The following is a 23,390-nucleotide window of genomic DNA, read 5'->3' as shown; positions in this document are numbered from 1 at the left end:
TTGTTGAATCATTGAACACTATATCAAAAACTAATGATGTACTGTACGTTGGCTAATTGATTTTAATTACAAAAAATATTCGCAATAACGTAAGTAAAGGGCGCATATGGTCAATATAGCTATTGTTATGTACAAGTACGTGCACCTGGCTTTAAGCAGCAGGTGCAGTGGAGAGCAGACTCTGGATTAGGAATGGAGAGACCTGGGGTGCCTGGGTGGCTCAGTTGGTTGCGCGACTGCCTTCGGCTCAGGTCATGATCCTGGAGTCCCGCGATCGAGTCCCGCATTGGGCTCCCTGCTCAGCAAGGAACCTGCTTCTCCCTCTGGCCCTCCCTCCTCTCATGTGCTCTCACTCTCTCAAAATAAAAAATTAAAAAAAAAAAAAAAGGAATGGAGAGACCTGGATTCAAATCCTGACAGTGCTGATCATTTGTTAAGCAATAAAATTTCTTTTTCTCTCAAAAACCAAAAACAAATATATAGTAAATAAAACATTGAGTTAGAGGAGAGAGCCCAGAAAGAGACCCAAGCATTTACAAAAACAATTTATGAAAGAAATGGTTTTATAGATTAGAGAGAAAAAGAGATGGGACAACTGGAAAAAAAATTCAATTCTACCTCATGTCATCCACAAAAATCCATTCCAGGAAAAATATAGACCTAAATTGTAAAAGCAAAATTAAAAAACAAAAGGAATTTAGAAGAATATCTACGAGATTTTATTCATGACTATGGGATAGGGAAGGAATTCATAAGACATAAAAATAAAAGGTACCAGCCATAAACAAAAACACTGACAAATTTAGCCATAATAAAAACTTTTATTCATTCAAAGATACTATTTTAAAAAGTGAAAAGACAAGACACAGCCTTGGAAAATATACCTGTAATACACACAGTTAACAAAGAATTACTCACCCAAGTTCTGAAATACATAAATCCTGCAAATTGATAAGAAAAATATAGTAATCCAATGTAAAACTAGGCAAAACGTATAAATAGGCTATTCACAGAAGAGGAGCCATTAAGTGGCCAATAAATTTATAAAAAATGTTTAATTTCACTAATACTTGGAGAAATTCAAATTAAATACAAAAATGAATTTATATTAACAGCCTTTGGATTAGCAGTTAAAAAGATTGTCAGTTCCAATCCCAAGATGCAGGAAAATGGGGACTTTCTTAGATGTTGGTGAAGGCATATTAGAGTAACCAATGTGGGAATATCTGTTAAAGATTTGCATGCCATAACACAGGAATTCAACTCCCAGACAAGAATGTTTTTGTTTTTGTTTTTTTAGACAAGAATGTTTTTAGCTGCATCCTTTGTAAGGGGAAAAAAAAGGAAGCAAATTCAGCATTCATCAACAGCTAAGTGGATACACTGTGGTTATAGTCGTACTGTGGGATAGTATATGACAGTGAAAAAAAATTAAAACTAAAACAACACGATCTACATGGATTATGTGTTCTCCACACACATAATGTGGAGAACAAAGTTAATTGCTGAATATATACAGTATAATATGAAGTTTAAAATCATGGTGAACAAAAGTATATATTGTTCAGGATAAATACGTATGTATTGAAGTCTTTATCAAGTTGAGGAAGTCCTCTTCTGTTCCTAGATTTTTTTTTTAAGATTTTATTTATTTATTCATGAGCGACAGAGAGAGAGAGAGAGAGGCAGAGGCAGAGGGAGAAGCAGGCTCCCCGCAGAGCAGGGAGCCCAATGCGGGACTCAATCCCAGGACCCTGGGATCATGACCTGAGCTGAAGGCAGACGCTCAACAGACCGCGCCACCCAGGCGTCCCTATTCCTAGATTTTTTATCATGAGGAGGTGCTGGACTTTGTCAAACACTTTTTCTGCATCAATCGATATGATCAGTGATTTTTCTTGTTTAGCCTGTTATTAGAGTGGATTACATTGGCTGCTTTCAACTGTGGAACCAAGCTTGCATTCCTGGGATAAACCCCACTTGGTCATAGTGTGTAATTCTTTTTATGTATTGCTGAATTTTATTTGTTAATATTTTGTTAAGGATTTTTGCATCTATTCATAAGTGATACTAGTTTGCAGTTTTCTTTGTATGGCCTGTCTGATTTGGTATCAGGGTAATATTAGTCTCATAAAATAAGCTGGAAACCTTCCTTCTCTTTCTCTTTTCTGGAAAAGACTGTATAGAATTGGTATGAATTCTTCTGTAAACCTTTGGTGGAATTCTCTAGTGAAAGCATCTGGGCCTGGAGGTTTCTTTTTCAAAATTGAATTATCAATTCAATTCAGTTTAATTCTTCAGTTTCTTTAATATATTTATGGGGTTATTTAAATAATCTATCCCATAGTGTGTGAGCTGTGTTTTATTTTGAGAAATTGGTCCATTTCATTTGTCAAATTTACGTCTCTTTTTTGTAGTATTCTCTTATTGCCCTTTGATGTCTGTAGAGTCTGTAGTCTCATCCCATTTCACTTTCAATATTGGTAATTTATGTCTTCTCTTTTTTGTCAGTTTTACAAGAGAGGGGTTGGCAATTTTATTGATCTTTTCAAAGAACTACGTTTTTATTAATTTTTCTCTGTTGTTTTTGTTTTCATTTTCAATGATTTCTGCTCTTATTTCCTCCTGCTTACTTTGGGTTTATTTTGCTCTTTTTCTAGATTCTTGAGGTAGGATCTTCTTGATTTGAAAATCCTCCACTTTTCTAATGTATGCATTTAGTGTTATACATTTCCCCTTCAGCACTGACCTGGCTGCATCCCACAAATTTTGATATGGTGTATTTCACGTTCATTTAGCTTGATGTATTTTTAAATTTCCTTGAGAGTTTCTCGTAGACCCACGGGTTATATAGGAGTATGTTGTTTGTTTCCAGAGGTTTGGAGATTTTTCTGTTATCTTCCTGTTATTCTAGTTTGATTCTATTGTGGTCAGAGAACATACGTTGTATGATTTCAATTCTTTAAATTTGTTAAAATTTCTCTCATTGTTTTGTAATATACCTCTCTGTCTCTGGTAAAAAATTTTTGCACTGAAGCCTACTTTATCTGATACTAATCACCGCTCCTGCTTCCTTTTGATTAATGTTTGCATGATATATGCAAACACATTTCTATCCTTTTACTTTTGACCAGCCTACCTTGTTAAATTTCAAGTGAGTTTCTCGTAGATAGCATATAATTGGGTCACGTTTTAAAATCTACTCTGCCAACCTCTGCCTTTAATTGGTGTATTTAGACTGTTTACTCTAATGTTAATTGCTATTATATAAGGGCTTAAGGCTGCTTTTGTTTTTTGTTTTGTTTTGTTTTTCGGTTCTCTATTTCTTTTTTCTGCCTTCTCATGTATCACTGAAATGTTTTTAAAACTCCATTTTTATCTATCTATAGTATTTCTTGGATGTATCTCACAAAGTAGCTTTGTTGGTGGTGTTCTAGGTATTACATTATTCATATGATTTATCACACAGTCTACAGTTTAACAGTTCAAGAGAAATGTAGAAAGCTTACCTCCCTTTAAGTCCTTTCATTCCTGTTTATAATTGCCTTAAATTATGCGTAACTTCTACACATATTGAGAATCACACTAGATGCTATAATTTTCCCTCAATCATCAAACCTTATTTAAAAAACTCAAGATGAAAAAAACTTCTTTATATTAATCCGTATTTTTACTTTATTGTTCTCTTTTCCTTCCTGTTGTTCCAAATGTCCTTCTTTAACATTTTCATTCTGTTTCAAGAACATTCTTTAGCCATTCCTTTAGGATATAGGTCTGCTGGCAACACAGTCTCTTTGTTTTCCTTCTACCTGAGAATGTCTTGATTTCCCCTTCATTCCCAAAGGACATTTTCACTGAACACAGAATTCTAGATTAACAGTTTTTGTTTTTTCTTTTAGCACTAGAAAATGTTGATCTACTTCCATGGTTTCTGGTGGTACCGTGATTTCTGATAAAAAAATCCGTTATCATTTGATTTGTTATTTCTGTATAATGAAGATGTTTTCTCTCTCATTGCTTTAGGATATTTTTCTTTGTCCTTAGTTTTCAAAAGTTCGATTATGGTGTGTCTTGTTACAAATTTATTTGTGTTTTTCCTGTCTGGGTTCCATCATCTTCTTGAATTTGTAGATTTTTGGCTTTTGCCAAATTTGGGGAATTTTCTGTCGTTATTTGTTTGAATACTTTTTCAGCCACATACTCTTTTTTGCTCTCCTGGGTCGCTAATGACATAAACATCAGATCTTTCCATATAATCCTACATGTCCCTGGAGCTCATTTTGTCTTTCAGTCTATTTTCTTTCTGTTGTTCAGACTGGGCAATTTCAGTTGCTCGGTCTTCAAGTTCACCGACTTTCCCCCGCTCCGTCCTATCCATTTTACTACTGAGTCCATCCAGTGAGTTACTGTATTATTCAGGTATAAAATTTCCATTTGGTTCTTCTTTATATCTTCTATTTATTTGCTAAGACTTTTTTTTTTTTGGCTGAGATTGTCTGCCTTTTTCATTTTTTTCAATTGTGTTTATAATTGCGTCTTGAATCAGTTTTATGATAGTCGCTTTAAAATCCATCAGATCACTCCAGCATCTGTTTCACCTTGGCTTACCAGTCATTGGTATATGTTGATTATCTTTTCTCATTCAAGTTGAAGTTTTCCTGATTCTTGATGAGTTTTTTCTTTTTTTAAAAAATGATACCTTGGACATTTGGGATAGTATATTGTGAAAGTCAGTCTTATTTAAATCTTAGTGTACTTTCTTCGACACCATGCTAATGAGGGAGGGGGCACTGCCTCATTCCTCCCAGGCAGAGGTGGAAAGCTAAACTCTCCATTTGGCCTCTCTTGACACTTAGGGTAGGAAAAGGGGGAATGATGCCTTATTGATACTGGGTGGGGTAGAAGTTTAGGGTCCCCACTAGGCCTTCGCTGACATCATCCTGGCTCAGATGTTGATTATCTTTTCTCATTCAAGTTAAACTTTTCCTGATTCTCGATGAATTTTTTTTCTTTTTTTAACTACATCTTGGACATTTGGGGTAGTATGTTATGAGAATATGGATCTTATTTAAATTTTCTGTTCCCCACCTGGCCTCCACTGATACTGCAAGAAGATAGGTCAGTGGTGAAAGTCCTGGACCTCCACAAGACCTTCTCTGACACCACCCTGATGGGAAGGGAAGGAAATGTCTCATTACTATCAGGTAGGGAATGGAAGTCCAGGTCCCTACGTAGCCTTCAATGACACTGTGGGAGGAGGTTCTTCTTAATACTGGGGAGTGTTGCAGGTCCTGGCTCTCCACAAGAACTTCGCGGACACTGTCCCAGCAGGGAGAAGGAGGGAACCTCAATATAACCAGAAAAGCCTTGGCTGACAGGGTAGAGAGAAAGGATGGAGCCACAATTTCGTCTACGGTGTCTGACCAAAGTAAGGGCAGTTATTGTCTAAACGTTTTCTGTCTTGCCAGGCTGCCCCTTTTGTAGTCCTTTAGCTAGAGAGTGCAAGCTTTTGGCTGGAGATGTGTGGTCTTTACCATTAATGTTTTGAGGTTATAGCTTCTCTAGCACCCAGTTCAGGATCTCTGAGCCAAAAAAACCCCCAGGGAACTCACCTCTGTGTTGCTACTCAGGTCCCAAGGTCTCCAGCTGGCTTGCCTTCTTCCTTCTACCTCTCAATCGTCTTGTGTTTATTTTAGATACAATTTGTGGGATTTGATTGTACTTAGTGGAGGAAATAGGGGAAAGTGCATCTCCTCCATGTTGTCTGAAATTGGAACTCTTGTTTTTATATCTTCTGCTGTTTCTAAAATAGTTCAAAATAACTTCTTAAAAGATTAGATGACGCTGGTGAATATTAAAGTTGCCCACTCCCCGCCTCCTCGCTGCCCCCGAGGGCACCAACTCCCTTTTCCTGCTCAGCCGTGTCCTTCTCTTCAGGCCCCCCTCCCATCCCTCCCACCAACCCCAAGAAAAGAAATTTAAGCAGCTTCTGTTGAGAATAGGGCTAAGTGGCAGACAGAAACCAATAGCAAATCATGTTACATCCAAATCTGATCATGGGAAAAAGGGCTATCAAAGGGGGTTTTAATATTTTTAAGAGGGAAGTCATTAGAGGGTTATAATATTTTAAATATTTAACTATTAGTATAGTACTATGTGAAGGTTCTTGCTCCCATGAATCATCATGCACAGAGGATTCAGAGAAGAGACCAGCTACCAATCCAAAGAGATGTGTTTCAATATTTTAAGAACCAGGATAGTCACACTGGCACATATCAGCTGAATACCAGCCTTATCTATAACTACCCAATGTTCTTTTCCTGCCAACAGTAGATAGTGAAACTATAAAGATGAAGAAAGTTGTTTAAAAATATTTCTAATGACAAGCAGTACTTAATCAGAGTCAGGAAAGGGTGAACTAAAAGAAATATCTGATAATTCTAATTCCTTCATATTGCTAGAGGAACTCAAGAACCATGAAAAAATACATTAATTAAATCCTTTTGAGAGATGCAGTCGAGATCCTGTTGGTCACGAGTTAAGCGGAACTCTACAATCCTTTCATAATCAGAAGAACAAAATATTTCAGTACCCCAGGGTATACACTAATGTTATAAATGGACACACTGAAATTTCAAAAGCAGAATCCCAGTTGGATATATCCAAAAATCACTCTGCACACAGCAATGCAGAGATCTTGGGAGAGTTTGCCGTCTGATATTTCAGAGCAGGAAGCAGTTGGAAAAATCATTAAGAGCTCTGAGAAAAACTGAAATTACATTTCTAAAAGCTAAGAATAATTTACATTTTAAAAAGACACTATTTGAGAATCACAAAAGAAACTGATTGAGAGAATTAAAGGCATGTAAAACACTTCTTTTGTAGGTAGTTGGTTGAGTGGCAAACAGGACCCATGGCCAGGTAAGACAAAGGGATTGGACACTGATCAGAACCAGTTTTGTATGTTAAGACCAAATGTCAGCTACTGGTCTACTTGCGGCCCTGAGGGATTGGAGGGAGGATGAGTTTGGTGTTGAAACCTGGGTGGCTGATGACCGAGACCATGTGTCTTCTCTGTTGGACAGACCCTTTGTCACATGGAAGTGGCTGTTTACATAGCTCTGTAAGACATTAAGAAAAAAAAAAGACAGTACATAGAGTTAACCTCCTGGTACACAAGAGATTTATTTGTTTACAGAGAAAATAAGCATTGCAACGTTGTAAGCACCAGAATATTGTTTAGAATTAATTCATAACAAACTAAAGGGAACAAAAGACATCCAAACAAGAAAAATAGGGGATGGGTTTCAAAACACATCATGTGCACGGTTGGATGAGCCTTAGGCTGTGTAGACTTGCCCAGTGATCAGAAGGCGGGAACCCCAAGTAATCACATGCTACTTTTCTATCCTGCTCATACCTTCTGTAATGATGCCTGGCACCATATTCTTTTACAATCATACCTAACCTGGCTTCGTGCACACACGCACACGCACACACATACTCACACACACACACACACACACAAACAGACATGCACCCATATATATCCTAAAGTCCTTCCTAGAAAAGCCTCATCCACTGTGCTCTAAGGTTGGTCTGTTCACCAAGGATGAAGACACCAAGGATGTACCATAAGGCTCCATTGGGGACTATGGGCAGCAAGAAGAGTTTGAAAGAGAGAGACTGAAGGTAGAGCACAGAGTGGCCACAGAGGAAGCCACATTCTCCCTGGGGAGAAGCAGTGTAGCAGGGATTGAGAAAGTGAGGCAGAGGATTCTACAGAGAATAAGAAAAAATGGAGTGACCCATACCATAAGATTAGGAAGACTCCATCTATCAGGCAAACAGAAGCAATCTGAATCATGAAGGGAAATGGGCCTTTTTAAGGTATAATCAGAGCAAAAAGGGCACATTCCATGAGATGATACTATGTTAACAGAGGACCAAAAAAAAAAAAAAAGAGAGAGAGAGAGAGAGAGAAGAAAACGAAGAGCTCCTCCTTGTTTGCTGCTGCTGGTGCTTCTTTTTTTCCCCCTACCATGGAGATGTTTTTCAAACTGGAAAGGGTAACAAAAACATCTTAAAAGAAGGAAGGCCCTGAAGAAGAAAGAAGACAGTGGAAGAGTAGGCCTCCTTTCTAAATCAGTTCAAGTTTCCACACCCAGGCACACTCTATCCCAGGGTGCTGGAGTAAACTATGGAAGTGCTTTCAGAGCTTGGTCTTGGAGAGCTCACTGACAGCAAGAAAAGTACGGGAGACAAATAACACTGCTTGGAACATGCAGAACAAAGGGAAACATGGGAACATGGGAACAAAGATTTACAAACTAGTGCACTTGACTTCAAACCTTAGCAAATTCAAGTTTGTGAAAGAAATGGTTTGCGCATTCATAAAACACCATAGTGAGTGACAAGTGTTGGAAGGAGTTTGCAAATTATGTCAAATTAATTATTTCAAATTAACTTAATTTCCATTTTATTTGGGCAGGGGTCAACAAATGTATAGCGCATAGGCCAAATCTGGTGTGCAGTGTGTTTCAGTAAATAAAGTTACTGGTACCCAGGCTATGGCAGTTAATTTACATATTGTCTATGGCTGTTCTCACACCACAAGTGGGAGGGTTGAGTCATTGCAAAAGGGTCTAGCCCTTCACAGTAAATGCTGACCTGAGTTAGAAAGCACCACTGATACAGTCTTGTCTTGATTTCTGCAAGGCACGTATCAAAGCTTCTCACATAAGGACACTAGAGAGATGTGAGTAGAAATCACATGGCAAGTAGGCTCTCCTTGGAACTGAGTCTCTGAAGACTTGTCACAGGACACTACTCTTGGCCAAGTCCTGGATCCTATTGTTGGCAGAGACTACGACAAAGGCATAGGTAGCATGCTTGCTTGTTTTACAGAAACTTATAAAACTGTAAATATGGAGGATGAACCAACACCCCAAATGATCGAATTAAACTAGAATGTGGGGCTGAAACCAAAATAATAAAAAGAAGAAAATAAAAGCTGCTCTCACATAAGAAGAAAATCAAGTACCTATGTGTTAGATGATGGAAATCTGGTTTGGCAGTTCGTGTGCAAAAGACAGGTGAGCTTAACTGACCCGGAGCCAGTCGTGGGACCTATTGTTAAGAAAACCACCCCTGAGAGACACCGGCGAGACAGCAGACTGGGAAGCTCCAGGCCCTTGCTCCCCTGTGCAAACACTGAACAGTGAGACTAACTGAAACAACCTTGTAGGAGCTCAGTGAAAAAGCCCTAGCAACCAAGAGAATGCCCAATCAAGAAAAAGCGACATTAAAAACAGGAGGAAATTTCAGGGTTTTTTGCCAACCAGAGAGAGTAGAGCACTGTGCTGAGCTGCCTGGGGGCTGCCTGATGGGTCTCTGTGTCCCCGAACTCGGGTTTCAGAGGGCCACGAGTGACTCGGCTGGGATCCCACCCAGCTGAAGCTGCGGGAAGAAGCGGGCGAGGCTAGTGAAGACCCAGAGCTACGCACGCCTGGGGCAAGACATTACTAATTGAAGAGGACAAAAGGACACCTTCATAAAGTCCCAAGAAGAAGCTAGGGTAAGACTATTAGGGAAGTAAAGACTTCAAAAAGCGGCTGTGTATGCTGGGGAAGCGGAAAAAAGCATACGCATAGGTCCAGGAAAAGTACATGCCCAGAAAAGGACTGGAAAGACCCTAAGCCTTCACACTGGACTGACCCTGGGCTCTGGACAAGACCTGGGGCGGCCTGCACACTTGGAGCGGTGGCTGCTTTTTCAAACGTGATGTCAAAACATCACATGGCACATAAAGAAACAGGAAAACATGGCTCATTCAAAGGAACAAAATAAATCTCTAGAAACCATCCCTGCAGAAAACTACCACCATCTTCTGCTTATGTGTATACAAATTTATAATACCAAGTAGGTATCTAGCACCTGACTTCTTTCTTTCTTACACCACACCCCATCTTGTTGGTTCTAGATTATTATATATTATAATATACATGTATATATACATGTATATTATAATATATAATATATATTATATACATATTATATATACATATTATACATATATACACATCATATATATACATATTATATATACATGTATATTATATATATTACATACATATATACACATGTGTGTTATAATGTAATATATGGTGGTATAGGATGTTGCTATATTACTGTAGGACAGATATCATTCTCAAGGCTCAGACATGATCTGATTTGCCCAACACTGTGCAGTCAGACAAAAGTAGAAACGGAGCTAGAACCTGGTCTTCTGATTTTGAATACAGTGCTCTTTTCACAGGTAACAGCCCACTTCCACTCTGGTCAGACTGTCTGGAATGCAGTTTTTGACTCTAAGTCCCACTGAAGGAAAGGTACAAGAGGACAGAAAATAAGATGGGAAAGGCCTGGAAACACTGTCCTATGGGACACCAGAACCATGGAGGGCCTTGGTGACAATTTGGTCCAGGGCTCCTGGAGTTTTGTCCTCAGGCTCCTAAGTGGCAGGTCGCAGTCTTTAAGGGGTTCCTAGAACACTCCCCACAACTGGTGAGATGACAACAAAGTGTCTATTTCAGAATCTGGGATGACTTCCTAGAACTTTGGTCTTGGGACTCTAATCCTTACCGTCTGTGTCCACTGTCACATGTAAAATGCTTGAAAACACCTTATCCTGGCTGGCTGTCCTGAACGTAAGCACAGCTGGAGAGAGAGGCCTCCACCCTCGAGCTGGTGAGACGCTGCCTGTTTAGGAACCCTGCCTTCTGGACGTGCCAACCACCGTGTCTCCTCGTCCCTGGCAAACTAACAAGTCTTTATTCTCTTTCTGGTTCCCTCGGTCACCCTAAGGCGGGGTTCCTCACCTCCCTTCTGGGCTCAGGCAGAACTTCACCACCTACCCAGGCTATCAGTGGCAGCTCCCTGTTAGCCTGCAGGTCCTACGGAGTCCTCCAAGTTCCTTATTGTTCTTTCCATTGCTCACAGAGCCCCACCTTCTATCCCAACACCGGGTTACTTTCTCCCGTTCTCTCTCCCTTTACCTCTAGCCCTTCAGTCTCCCCAACACTGTCCAAGGTCTTTACTTGCTGTCATTTGTGAACACCGCTAGTGTGTCCAGAGACAAAAATGCAATGCCCCTCTGGTCGGGGCCTGGAGATATGCATTCACCTGTGTGTAGAGGAGCAAGGGGCATGAAGGGGTTGACGTGGCTAGGCTGGGCCAGAGCCTTTAAATCTAAAACCAACGGGATTTGGCCAGACTCCCAGGGCAGAAGATGGGCCAGCAATTGGAAACCTTCCCGGCTTCTCTTCACCCTCACTGAATGGAGCCCAAGTCCTCAAAGACCTCCTGCAGAGAGCACGTGCCCGCAACCTGGGAAGACCCCTGCCGGCAGAGTGGCTCAGTGGGCAAAACAGAAGCCTATTCTAAGCCCATTCTAAGTGGCCTAAGTAAGTGACCTTGGGCACATTCCCGACCTTTCTGAACTCATTTCTCATCTCTAAGCAATGGGAGACAAAAAAACCCACCCTACCTCAGAGGAGAGAGTCTCACTTAAAACACTCACTTCATTAAAAAAAAAAAATCAGGAAATAGTGGGAAATAGATATAATTATGATATTAATATTTATATGAGAAACGTATGTAAAATGACACATACCTTTTATGGCCTGATCGGCCTCACTATCACTTACTCCTGATCCCGGGCGGGAATAGACGCTGCCCTCTGGAGGCTGAAAAGCCATTTCTTTTGACCATGGATAAGAATGAAATACTGTAGAATAGTTCTTGATAAGGTGGGAATCCTCACCGCTGAAAAATGAAAAGTGCATGATCCCGTTGAGATGACAAGCTACCGAGCGCCACACGATCTACACCTGTGACTGCACTGGGTCACCTTTCTGGAGCCTTGTCAGTGGCCTGTGCCCGTCTCTGTTGAGCTCAAGCGTTCAGCGGTACCTGCGGCAGGACTTACAGAGCACCGGGCATAGTAAAAGCTGTACATATTAGCATAAACCTCTCCTCCACCCGACAAGACATAGCTGAGCGCCTGCTAAGGGCAAAGCATCGTGATGGATACTGGAGCGTACGCAAGATGAGTAAGGCACAGGTACTAATGCCCAGGACTTTAGAAATCGAGTGCAATTTACATATGGCCTCTCCTGCTATTTCAAGGACAGAGGATACGAAAATGTATTAGGACCACACACTGGGCAAACCTAATGCAAGTTTTGGGGACTGTGATTTTATTCCCCTTTTAGGATAAGGTTCGGGTGTGATTAGCGTGCCCAACATCCCTGTGTTTGGCCCAGTGCACTTCCTGCCACCAGGTTACTCTCCTTTGGGATTCACTTGCTTCTTGGCTTTGGAGCTCCCGGGGGGTGGCGCAGCTTCATGGACGGGAGGGGAGAGGCTCAACCTGCAGAGCACTGTGAAGTAATTGGGCTTTGTTGCTTTGTTCACAGCAAGATTCAACATTATTTCTTAATCTTTAAGTTTATTCATTTATTAATTAGCTTTTCTCCTGTCATTTGTAAACTGTCTTTTCCTCATTTACCTTTGGGGGATCTATCTTCCTGTTTGCTCTATCAATTTGTGTGAACTCTTTATATATTGAACTTTGACTCTTTTGTTACATTTTAAATAGCCTGCTGTTTTTCCTTTTACATTTGTTTTGGACCTAGAGAAACTGAAGATGTTTATCTAGTCAAAATGTACTCACCTTTCCCTCTGTGATTTTTCTTATTTCTCCAAAAACATTTCATTAATATTTTAAGCAACTTACTGGGGTTGACCCTTGAACCATGTGAGGGAGGGTTAGGGGTGCTGACCCTCCCTGCAGTCAAAAATCCACACGTAACTTTTGACTCCACAAAACCTTAACTACTCACGGCTTATTGTTGGCTGGAAGCCTTACCGATAACAAATATCGGTATATATAAGTTGATTCAATCAACATAAGTTGATTAACACATATCTTGTATGTTGTATGTATTAGATACTGTATTCTTACTCTTACAATAAAGGAACATAGAGTAAAGGCTATTAAGAAAATCACAAGGAAGAGAAAATACATTTATGGTACATCAGTACACTACTGCAAATAACCCGTCTATAAATGGACCCATGCAGTTCCAGTCTGTGTTGTTCAAGGGTTAACCGTCTATATATATAATTAAAACTAAATTCTATTATGCAGAAGAGCTTATAATAAAAAGCAGCAACCCGAGCCCTACCTCTCCCAACACCACTTGTACTCTCCTGAGAGTCAACCATTTTTTTAAAGATTTTATTTATTCATTTGAGACACAGAGACACACAGAGAGAGAGAGAGAGAGAGAAAGCATCAGCCAGGGTGAGAGGCAGAGGGAGAGGGAGAAGCAGGCTCCTCACTGAGCCAGGAGCCCGATGTGGGGCTCGATCCCAGGACCCTGGGATCATGACCTGAGCCGAAGGCAGATGCTTAACGATCTGAGCCACCCAGGCGCCCCGACGGTCAACCATTTTTAACCACGTCTTGTTCTTAGATATTCTGACAATAATCTTATTTGTAAATAATATATTACTGGCTTTTATTGACTTACCAGTTTTCAGTCGATCTTTGGTAGATATGAATATCTGCTATTATCAGAAAGGATTCAGCTCACTTAATAACACTCCCCCTGTTCTTCCTCCCCGCAAGAGCCCTATCACTGTTTTCAGTTCCTCCATCTGTCAGATCTACACCTTCGTGTATCGTATTTCAATCCTGCGTTTCTTGTTCCATCAACAACAGATGATGCATGTTGACTTTCCACCTCTACCTCCTCAACTTTGTCATTAGAGCTCTACTTTTCACTGCCAGTGTTAATTATAGTAAGTTTTGTTGTCAGAGTGTTGTCTTTTCATGATTTAGCCAAAGATTAATTTAAAATATTGAAAATTAAGAGGTAATTGTTTACTGCAGGACCTGGCGGTTGAAAGTGACTACACTTTCTTCCCTGTAGTTCCAGCACGATGACTACTATTTCAGCACAGAAGTACATTTCTGGGATCAAATGTCAAATTCAGATTGACCTCCACTTGTTCACACTCCGCATTTAACTTAAGTTCATATCTTTGCAGTAGAAAAGGCTGATGCAAATCGGGTCTATTCAGGATAAAGCTTGTCACTTAATGAGGGTGTCTCTGTCTACCAAGATGATATTATGACTGTAGCAGAGATGAAAAGGGTAGAAGCAAGTTTTAATGAGGTGTCCCCAGGAGTTCAAGGCCCTATTACTAGGAAACACAGTCCAATTATCTATCTGGGCTTGTCCTTGACCCAGGAGGAAATGTAGTGGGTGATGTAGGCATACTGAGGGGACACGTCCAATGTGAGGACACTCATGCTGTCTGGGTTATGTCTGAATGGCAAGCAGAAGCTGCAGTTCGTGGGTGGTAGTCCATGGCTGGAATCCAAAATCAGCTCTCCTGGAAAGCTCCCACACTGGGCATGGACACCTGCCTTCTGCTCAACCTACCAACTACAACTAGGGCTCGATGGCACCAGCATTCCCAGGCAGAGACAGTCCAGGATTGAGCAATCTCCCTGCAGCTAGGGTTCTGCTTAGACGTTTTGAGTACTTGTAGGGACACCTGGGTGGTTCAATTGGTTCAGCATCTGCCTTTGGCTCAGGTCATGATCCCAGCGTCCTGGGATCAAGCCCTGCCTTGGGCTCCCTGCTCAGTGGGGAGTCTGTGCCTGCTTCTCCCTCTGCCTCTCCCCTGTGCCCTGCTTGTGCATTCTCTCTCTCTCTCTCTCTCTCTCTCAAATAAATAAATAAATAATCTTAAAAAAAAAAGAGAGAAGCAGCTTTGAGTACTTGTTATCAACAGATAGAAAAACTGAATTGCTCATTGGAAGGAGGGGATCCCTCTTACCAGGTTGGACAGAGTTCTTGGGTTTGTCTCTTTTTGTCAGACAACAATTTTTGGAATCCCTTCACAGAATACTAGCCCCCCTTCAGGTAGAATACCATGATACTAGAAGACTTTGTTTTCCAACCTCTTGCTCCCACATAAGGTAATTGAGCTTGTCTAAGAAGTACTTCCTAAAGAACTGAGACCAATACTGCCAACTTCTGGATTTCTCAGTGACTGAATAGCTCTTTCCTCTTGCAGTGGACAAGTAACATTAGTAATCCTGCTTGGGAGCTTCTCTCCAGAGTATACTAGACTGAATCTTGTTCTGCTAAATACAACGTTGGATGCATTTATGTTTTATGGGCTAGACCTTTTATTCCAAACTATAGAAGCATAAAGTTTTCTTCCTTCTTTTAATAAAAAAAAAACACAACAATCCATAGATCTTATGGCTAAATCTCTAAAGTAATACCAAGATGGTATGTTGAAGGGAGCACAGAAAGAAAATAGCAAGAAAAATGTCACTGGACTTTTAATACATATTAGTTTGTTAGGTTTGGTGTAGCCAAGTACTGTGAACTGAGTGGCTGAAATTTAATGTCTCACGGTCTTAGAGTCTCTAAGTCCGAGATCAAGGTGTCAGCAGGTCTGGTTACTCCGGAAGGCTGGGGCAGAGCAGCTGTTTTAGGCCTCCCCTCTAGCTTCTGGCGGTTTGCTGGCGGTCTAGGGCTCCTTGGTTTCTACATCGCCCCAGGCCTCTTCCGGTGCGTGGGCCTGTGTCCAAATTTCCCCATTTTATGTGGACACCAATCATATTGGTTTAGGGGTCTACCTTACTACCTTACTCCAGTATGACCTTATCTTAACTAATTACATCTGCAACAACCTTGTTTCCAAATAAGGTCACATTCTGAGGGGCCAGGACTCCAGCAGGGGAATTTGGCAGGGGGTGGGGCGGGGATGGGAGGGGCACAACTCAACCCATAACGCATGTTCTGGTCTCTTATTTTTGAAAAAGACAGTAGGTCTTCATTTAAAGCACACACCAAAAAAAGGTGGGACGGGAATCACAGAACAATGTCTGTCTCTCAACAATTACTTTTTCCTTTCTATCAAAGAAAGTATTAAATGAAAATGCTTTGAAAGACAGATGTAAAAAGGTGGTAGAGTTGAAAGACACACATATGTTACCACCAGCGAATGGTCAAACTTGAGGGTAGGTCTGACCCCCCCCTTTTCACTGTGGGGACAGATGATGTATAAGCCCAGTGTGGCCTGTTAAGCATATTAACTCTCTGTTATGGTCGGAATGTGTCTATCCTTCTCCCTTCAATTAGTATTGAATATCAATACTAATTAGAATACTAGGGCCTCTAGTAGCTAGTGAAATGGTAGGCTTGAAGGAACCCCTTAGAAGACAAGGTTATTTTTCATCATCAAGTTTATGGGAAGAAATCCAAGTGCTACAGCAATAAAACTCAGAAGTAAAGGAAAACACTCATTTTTTAAACTGTCATTCTTATGACACATGCCATCAAAAAATATCCCTTTGCTGTGGCAGACCTTTAAGATAACTTTTTAAAGTGACATTAATACTTCAAAAATTATTAAATGTTCACCATTGAAAATATGGGAGAAGAACAAAGAAATAAAAATTGGTCATAATCTCATCACTACACGATAATAACTGATTCTATTTTGGTGTATCTTCAGTATTTTTTTCTATACATACACATGAATATTTTTAAACCTAATTACACTGGCTATACATATGTATCTCAATCTCCATACTTATTATTATATCATAGACACTGATTGTATTTAACGCCTTATAACTTTAACATTTGTTTTAACATGTAGAGTGATGTGAAAACTTAATTGTATCTAAAGGGCCAATTTTTTCCATTTATCAAATATTTCATCAAACCATCATGGATTCTTAGTTTTTTTAGTATATAAAAATAAAATATATATCCTGTAAAGACAATTTAGAAGTTACAAAAAAAGAATAAAGAAGAAAATAAAAATAACTGATATTTCTAAAGAAATCTCCCCTGTTAATAATATTCTAGTGCACTTCATTCCAGTCCCATTTCCTGTCTATTATGTTGCCATGGATTCAGATACTGCAGAGACTCTGCCAAACCCCCACGACCCCTTCTGAAGAATTCTCTACTTGGTTCTCTGTCATTGGTCTGGCCACAGATAATCAGATAAAGGATGGGTGCTTGATATAGTTGCAACCAATCCATAGACCAGCCTGCTTCCTATGAGGGCTCTAGCTACAGATCCCTATTCAAGAGCGGCACCCCTAGTAGATGGTGATTGACCCAACCAGCCAGATCTTTGCTTGGGAAATTTGGATTCAAGACCTATGTATGGAGAGATGGTCAATTGTAGAAGTAAACACAGCAGAAGCAGGAACAGAATGTAGTAGAGTGCCTGCAAAGGCCAAGCACTAAAATCAGTGGTGGAGTGTCAGCTGTGGTCTATATGTGGTCTTCAGTTTAACACCTACTCAGCTTTTGAACTACACTTTGATATATTAAGCACTGGAACCCTGAAATGCCCTTTTGTATATTAGACACCAGCTGGTAAACATTTAGAAACACAGAGCTATACTAGTCAGAGATGTTAATTGCAAATTACAAACACCAAATCTGGCTCATTTTAGTACCTAAAAAGGAGTTGCTGAAAAGCTTTCATGTAGTTTATAGACTAATGAAAAACTGAAGAATCAGACCTAAAAACTGGGCAGGAACCAAGGTAAGCTAGGTGCCAAGAACACAGCCAGGTCTCAATACCGGAAGAGATAGGTAGATCATCACTGCTTGCCCTCCACAATGGATTCTTGATCTTCCATTGCCAATGTCTTGATGGATCTCTAACTGCCCTTGCATCTTTGTGTCACTCCCTCAAGATTCAAAATCCCAGAGAGAAGCTTTCAATTGGATGAACCCAAGATATATGCCTGTGTCTTCCCTGGAGGGCCAGGATCTACTTCCTTCAAAGTCCATGGTGGAAGGTGGGGCCCTGCTCCCCAGTTTTAAGATTTCTCTGAAGCTTAGGGAGGAGTGCTGTGATCTTAGCTAATCAGCAGAAAATAACTGATTTTATTCGACAAAACTCAACTCACCTCTTCTCAGAATACGGTCCAATGGGAGCTTTAAAATAATCTTCACAAAGCTCAGAACTTTTCTGTAGTTCTAAAGCTGTAAAATAATGTAGACCATTGATAATAGGTGCTGGCACCAGACCCCTGAAATCAGAAAAAAACAAACAAACAAACAAAAAAAACAAAGAATTTTGTAATGATACCAAGCATACACACACATAATACCTAAATACTGACTGATATACCCACATAAATGTAAATGCCAATAAAATCTATTTGGAATAATATAATATATCCACTCAACATTTACCCCCGAGCTTGTCTTAAAACACTAGCATTATTACATTCTAATTTGTAGGTTAGGTGAATTTGTATTGTTTTGAATCTTCCTTATCCATTAAGTCACTAATATAGGCAAATTATCTTCCTACCGATTAGTATGTATTCTACGTATTCTATTAGAAACTCTAGTCCATTTGTTATGTGAGTCAGCAATGTATCCACTGCTATAAAAATCGAAATAGATATTTTCGAATTTTGTTTCTAATCCAGTGCTTTGAAATGATACCAGAATAAAATATTTCTAAAAATTCTAATATTATACTCTCAACTGAACTCCAGTGTAAAATATTCTTTTTTCATCTCTACTAGCCTGTTTCCCCAGAGTGACTTGGAAGAATCATTAACCATTTTTAGTGAAAAAATCCTGTTGCTATTCACCTCAGACTTGCTAAATAGAGTTGCTGTGTGCAAAGTAGCCCAACTGCATATAAATGCATGCAAATTCGAAGCATCTATCTGTCCTGGTATGACCCATTTGGAGTTCATATTTAAAACTGCTTCGGTTCTCTGTCCCCAGCGTTTTAATAAGCATGGCTCTGCTGCTGGTCGGAGGTCACACAGACCCCAGCTTTGCTGCTCTGGAAGACATTGCCTATCTCCTGGTCATTACCTTCCTGGCCCTTCAGTAGAACTCTGTGTATGCCACACAGCCTATCTTTTGAATCAGACTATCCAAAGATAGCCTATCAATATGGAGAAAATTCATCACACTTTTTTGGATATGTAACAAAGTGACAAAACTTGGTTTCATTTATATTGGATGAAGATTTTCAACAGATAGCTTAAAATTACAGACAATAAAAAGAACTGAAATTGAAAAAAAATTTAAATGGCTTCTTTATTCTGCTTCCTTGAATCACTGCACTCTAAAAAGCTTTTAAAAATGCTATAATTAAGGTCTTGTCATGCTCTTCCTAACTTTCTGAAAACAGAGACTTCACTTTATTACTCAAATTTTCTAAAATGTGACACAGGAAAGAGAATTCAGAATATCAAAGCCTATAACATTAATGATAAAATAAAATGCAAGCATTCTATAGCTATCCTGTGACCTAGTTATTCATTTTGAGTAAATATTAAAGCCTAAATGTGACTCTTGATATGTAAAAATTAATAGTACAGTAATTACAGCCACTAACATCATGAAGCCTTTACTATGCAGAAGAACTAAGTAAAACCTTTCATATTAAGAATAGAGAATTCATAGGCTAATAAGGATACAATGATTCCCACCCTCATGGAATATACAGTTTAATATGGAAAGGAGGCTTTAAACAAATGACTTTACACATAATTACTATTGTTTTGAGAGTCATGATGGACAAGAGCAAGATATACAATAGGATATAATGAACCTTCCGTCATGAACAGCCTTGGAGAAGGCTGATATATATATTCAAATTTCACCAGAAATACCATTCTTTATAGAATGAAAAAAAAAAAGCCATCAGTTTCTAAGAGCTTTGAACACATTATGTCTTTTTAAAGTATATATAAATGAAAGGAAAATAAAACTTCTAGAACTAGGTTTACTACTGAATCACTGGGTCCACTTTAGTACAGAGGCCTCTGTTCACGTTGATGATTCATTTGGTATATCTGGATACTAGAGAATCAATCTAAATCAATCAGGTATAAATAAATGTGATATATCACTACCTTTGGAACAGGAGTGTATGATGAGGAGGTATCTTTCCCATCAGGGCCTGCCGGGCTGTCTCATATTGTCTCTCTATAGATTCTCTTTCCTAGGCAAGGAATATGATCAGAAAATTATACTCATGTTAAAAATATGTCAGATGGTGAAAGTAGCTGTAATCAATATATTGTTACTAGAGATTGTCAAATATGTGGAAAGAAAAACGGGGAAAAGGACTAAAAAACAACTGGTATTGGTTCAGTGGAAAGAAAAAAAAATTAAATATTTTTACAAAGAACACAATATATCAACTTCATTTGACATCTAAATAATGTGGCAATTCCTTGTCAATGTTTATATGTTTTTTTTAATCTTTCCAATGAGATTATCTCTCAAGGATATATATTATTATTGTCTTTTTGTCTTCCCAGATCTTTGCACGCAGAGTAGTCAACTGATTGATTATATCCAACGTTTCAGTACCACCCTGAAATATCTCCCACATTTCACCAGCATGTCACCATCACTATATACTTAGTAAACATTTGATGGGAAAAGAGAGACATAAAAGACATAATCACCGCCTTCAAAAGGTTTATAATCTGGTGGCAAAAGGGGATTTAAAAAGAGAAAAAAAAGATAGCACATGCTGTTTTATAAATAGTATAATGTGTGTCTATATATGGATTATGTAATGGAGTGTGATCTGTTTAGCAACCATCCAAGTGCTGGATTTCCTCACTTTAAGCAAAGCTGATGTATAAAATTCTCAATTTACAGAAAAGAAATCAGCAAGTTGCTTATTTGTTTTACATAAAAGACTAAAGTATAAAGGGATTTATAATAACATTTATTTAAACAGCAATCTTTGCTTGCAGTAACTGAATCTAAAATAAGCCTCTTTTGATTTTAATGTGACGACCAGGTTCGTCTATGAGTTGATATTTAGTTAAAATCACACAAGAAATGACAGCAAACAAGTACACTAGAGGAAGAATACACACCAAACCTACGGTTGTGAGCCCATATAACTCTGGGCTAACCACTTGTTCTAGCCTTGGGGGCTACCATAGTTTCAAGTGGCTGTGTGTGTTTTGGGGGAATTTTTCAAGAATCAATTTTTAAGGGGTAAGTTGATGTGATTCTAAAAAACATTTTTGCATCACAGAAATTAATCTGCAGGAGTGATGCCAAGGTTGGCCCAGTGAACACCCCTGGGAAACAAGTCACTCCCCAGAGACCAGAAGTCCCTTTGGTCACTCCTATGTTTCCCTGTACACAGCATACACACACCTGAGCATGAAGTGGGTGCTCAATCTATATCTTTAATGTACAACAGTATATATTTGGGGAGATAATATAAAGTGTGAATAATGTCTACCATTCTTCATGATCTGGAATAGAATTTGCTGTCAACGGTTGCTAGCTTGAGAAATTCTGGGTCATGCTTTTGAAAGTGTTCCTTAGACACCATGACACATGAGAGTTAACATGCAAACTCATGGAACACAGGCTCTCGGGTGTCCGTTTGGTCATCAAGACCATTTGACGGTGTCCCTGGCCATTAGCTCTGTGATTCTGTCTAAGCAGGACAAGGAGAAAATATCTGTTGGGCTGGAGGGATGGCATCTGTAATGGGACAAGAAATGAAGAAAGAAACTCTATTTAAATTTCACCATTTAAAACTGTTTAAATAACCCCATAGTCCTTGCACTATCATCTCCCACTTAAATTGTTTCATATTACTACAAAATTACTATATATGGACGAACTCTGCTGTCCTATCCACTCCCAGGTTAATGTATTATTATTTTTCCTCAATTACTCAATGGCAGTACATATATTCTCTATTGTGATTTTACTTTATACCATCTTTATTTTTTTCTATATTGATCCTCAACTTCAATTATATCATGACTGGAAGGATATGACAGTAATAGTGGAAGTATAGCCTGGATCTTTCAGAATTCCCACACAAAAATAGTTAGAGCAAGCACATGGCAAAATAAAAAACATACCAAAACATCAGCAAGAAAACTAGGTGAAGAGATTCCCCTTAAACCCCAAATCAGAAGAGAAATCCCTTCAAATGCCAAAATACAGGTGATAGTAGCAACACCACCACATGGTACCAGTGCCTATGCAAGAGGAAGACAAAGGAAGCAACAGGGGAACTGAAACACCTGAGAACAGGAGAACCTCAAAACAGTTAAAAAGTATTCACTGGGAAGAAAGCAGCACGACTGGGCACCACAGCCGGAGTCCAGGGGAGCCTGTTCCTACCCCAATAGTGGGTAAGAATAAGGGGTCCACAGTAAGTTCCAAAACTGACCCATGGGGCCCTCTTCTAAGACAGGGCCCCACCCTAGAGAAAAGCCGGTAGGAGTGGGATCAGAATTAATTAGGACAGAGTCAACAGAGACAAAGAGAAAGTCTAGACCAAAATGGTGGAGCGGAATAGCCGGAAACGCCCCAAAGAAAACTGCCATATATTTAAACACAATTCAAAAGAACCACGCTTCCTTATAAAAGTTTGAAAAAACGAATTTCACATAAAAATGAGAGATTTCCTGGTAAAATCCCAAAGCTATTATTTTAAAAAGAGGAAAAGGAGCAGGAGAACCCCTTTACATACAATGAAAGTGTGCTCGTAAAACCGGCAAGATCTGTCATTGACTATTTCAAAACTAACTAAAAGACATTAAGGAAATAGCATAAAACAGTAAGAAACAAATAAATGACAATTTTTTCCCCAGAGGGAGAGAGCACATGAGTGGGGGGAGGGGCAGAGAGAGGGAGAGAATCTCAAGCAGACTCCTTGCCCAATGCAGAGCCCCACATGGGGCTCGATCGCACAGCCCTGAGATCACCACCTGAGTTGAAATCAAGAGCTGGACACTTAACCGACTGAGCCACCCAGGTGCCCCAATAAATTACAATTTTTAAAACTCCGAAATGAGGTGACAGACCTCAGGAAAGAATTAGAAATATATGGGGAAAAAGTCACTTCAGAAATGAAAACTAAACCAGAGGGAACAGAAGAGTGAATAAAAACAAAAAAATAGTACCTTCAGAGGACTAGAAAGTGAACGGAGGAAAGTTTTTAAACTCAAAAAGAAATCAAGAGGTAACAAGATTCAAGAGAAAATGACAAATATTTAAGATAGACAAAGAAGATCCAAAATGCAAACAATAAGAGCCCTTGATAAAGAAACCAAAACAAGCAAACAGGATAGGTCACAAAAACTACAGTTCGAGTCTCAAGTATGACAGACTGTCATCGGCAGGCAAGAACTCAGGAAATGCTGCCCCCGTAGCCCTTCCTGGATCTAGCAGAGAATGTGCCTAGACAACAGAACTACTAGATATTGGCCTGAGGTCTAATGATGAGTATCA

The 23,390-nt window shown here is 39.5% G+C and overlaps 1 protein-coding gene across 1 annotated transcript in view; it reads right to left on the bottom strand.

Moving 5' to 3' along the window:
- Positions 1-1,754: 1,754 nt before the first annotated feature.
- Positions 1,755-23,390, bottom strand: part of LRGUK (leucine rich repeats and guanylate kinase domain containing) — a 114,936-nt gene continuing 93,300 nt past the window's right edge. The window contains exons 17-20 of the mRNA XM_027574795.2: positions 20,015-20,103; positions 18,035-18,157; positions 11,675-11,826; positions 1,755-7,121 (exon numbers count right to left, since the gene is read on the bottom strand). Coding sequence (XP_027430596.1) covers positions 6,991-7,121; positions 11,675-11,826; positions 18,035-18,157; positions 20,015-20,103 — 495 coding nt within the window. The 3' untranslated portion in view covers positions 1,755-6,990. The remainder of the gene's footprint in view (positions 7,122-11,674; positions 11,827-18,034; positions 18,158-20,014; positions 20,104-23,390) is intronic.

The sequence above is a fragment of the Zalophus californianus genome, chromosome 12 (assembly GCF_009762305.2).
Source record: "Zalophus californianus isolate mZalCal1 chromosome 12, mZalCal1.pri.v2, whole genome shotgun sequence".
In the NCBI taxonomy this organism is placed as follows: Eukaryota; Metazoa; Chordata; class Mammalia; order Carnivora; family Otariidae; genus Zalophus; species Zalophus californianus.
The sequence above is the reverse complement of the archived record's forward strand: the minus strand, read 5'-3'. Positions and strand labels throughout refer to the sequence as shown.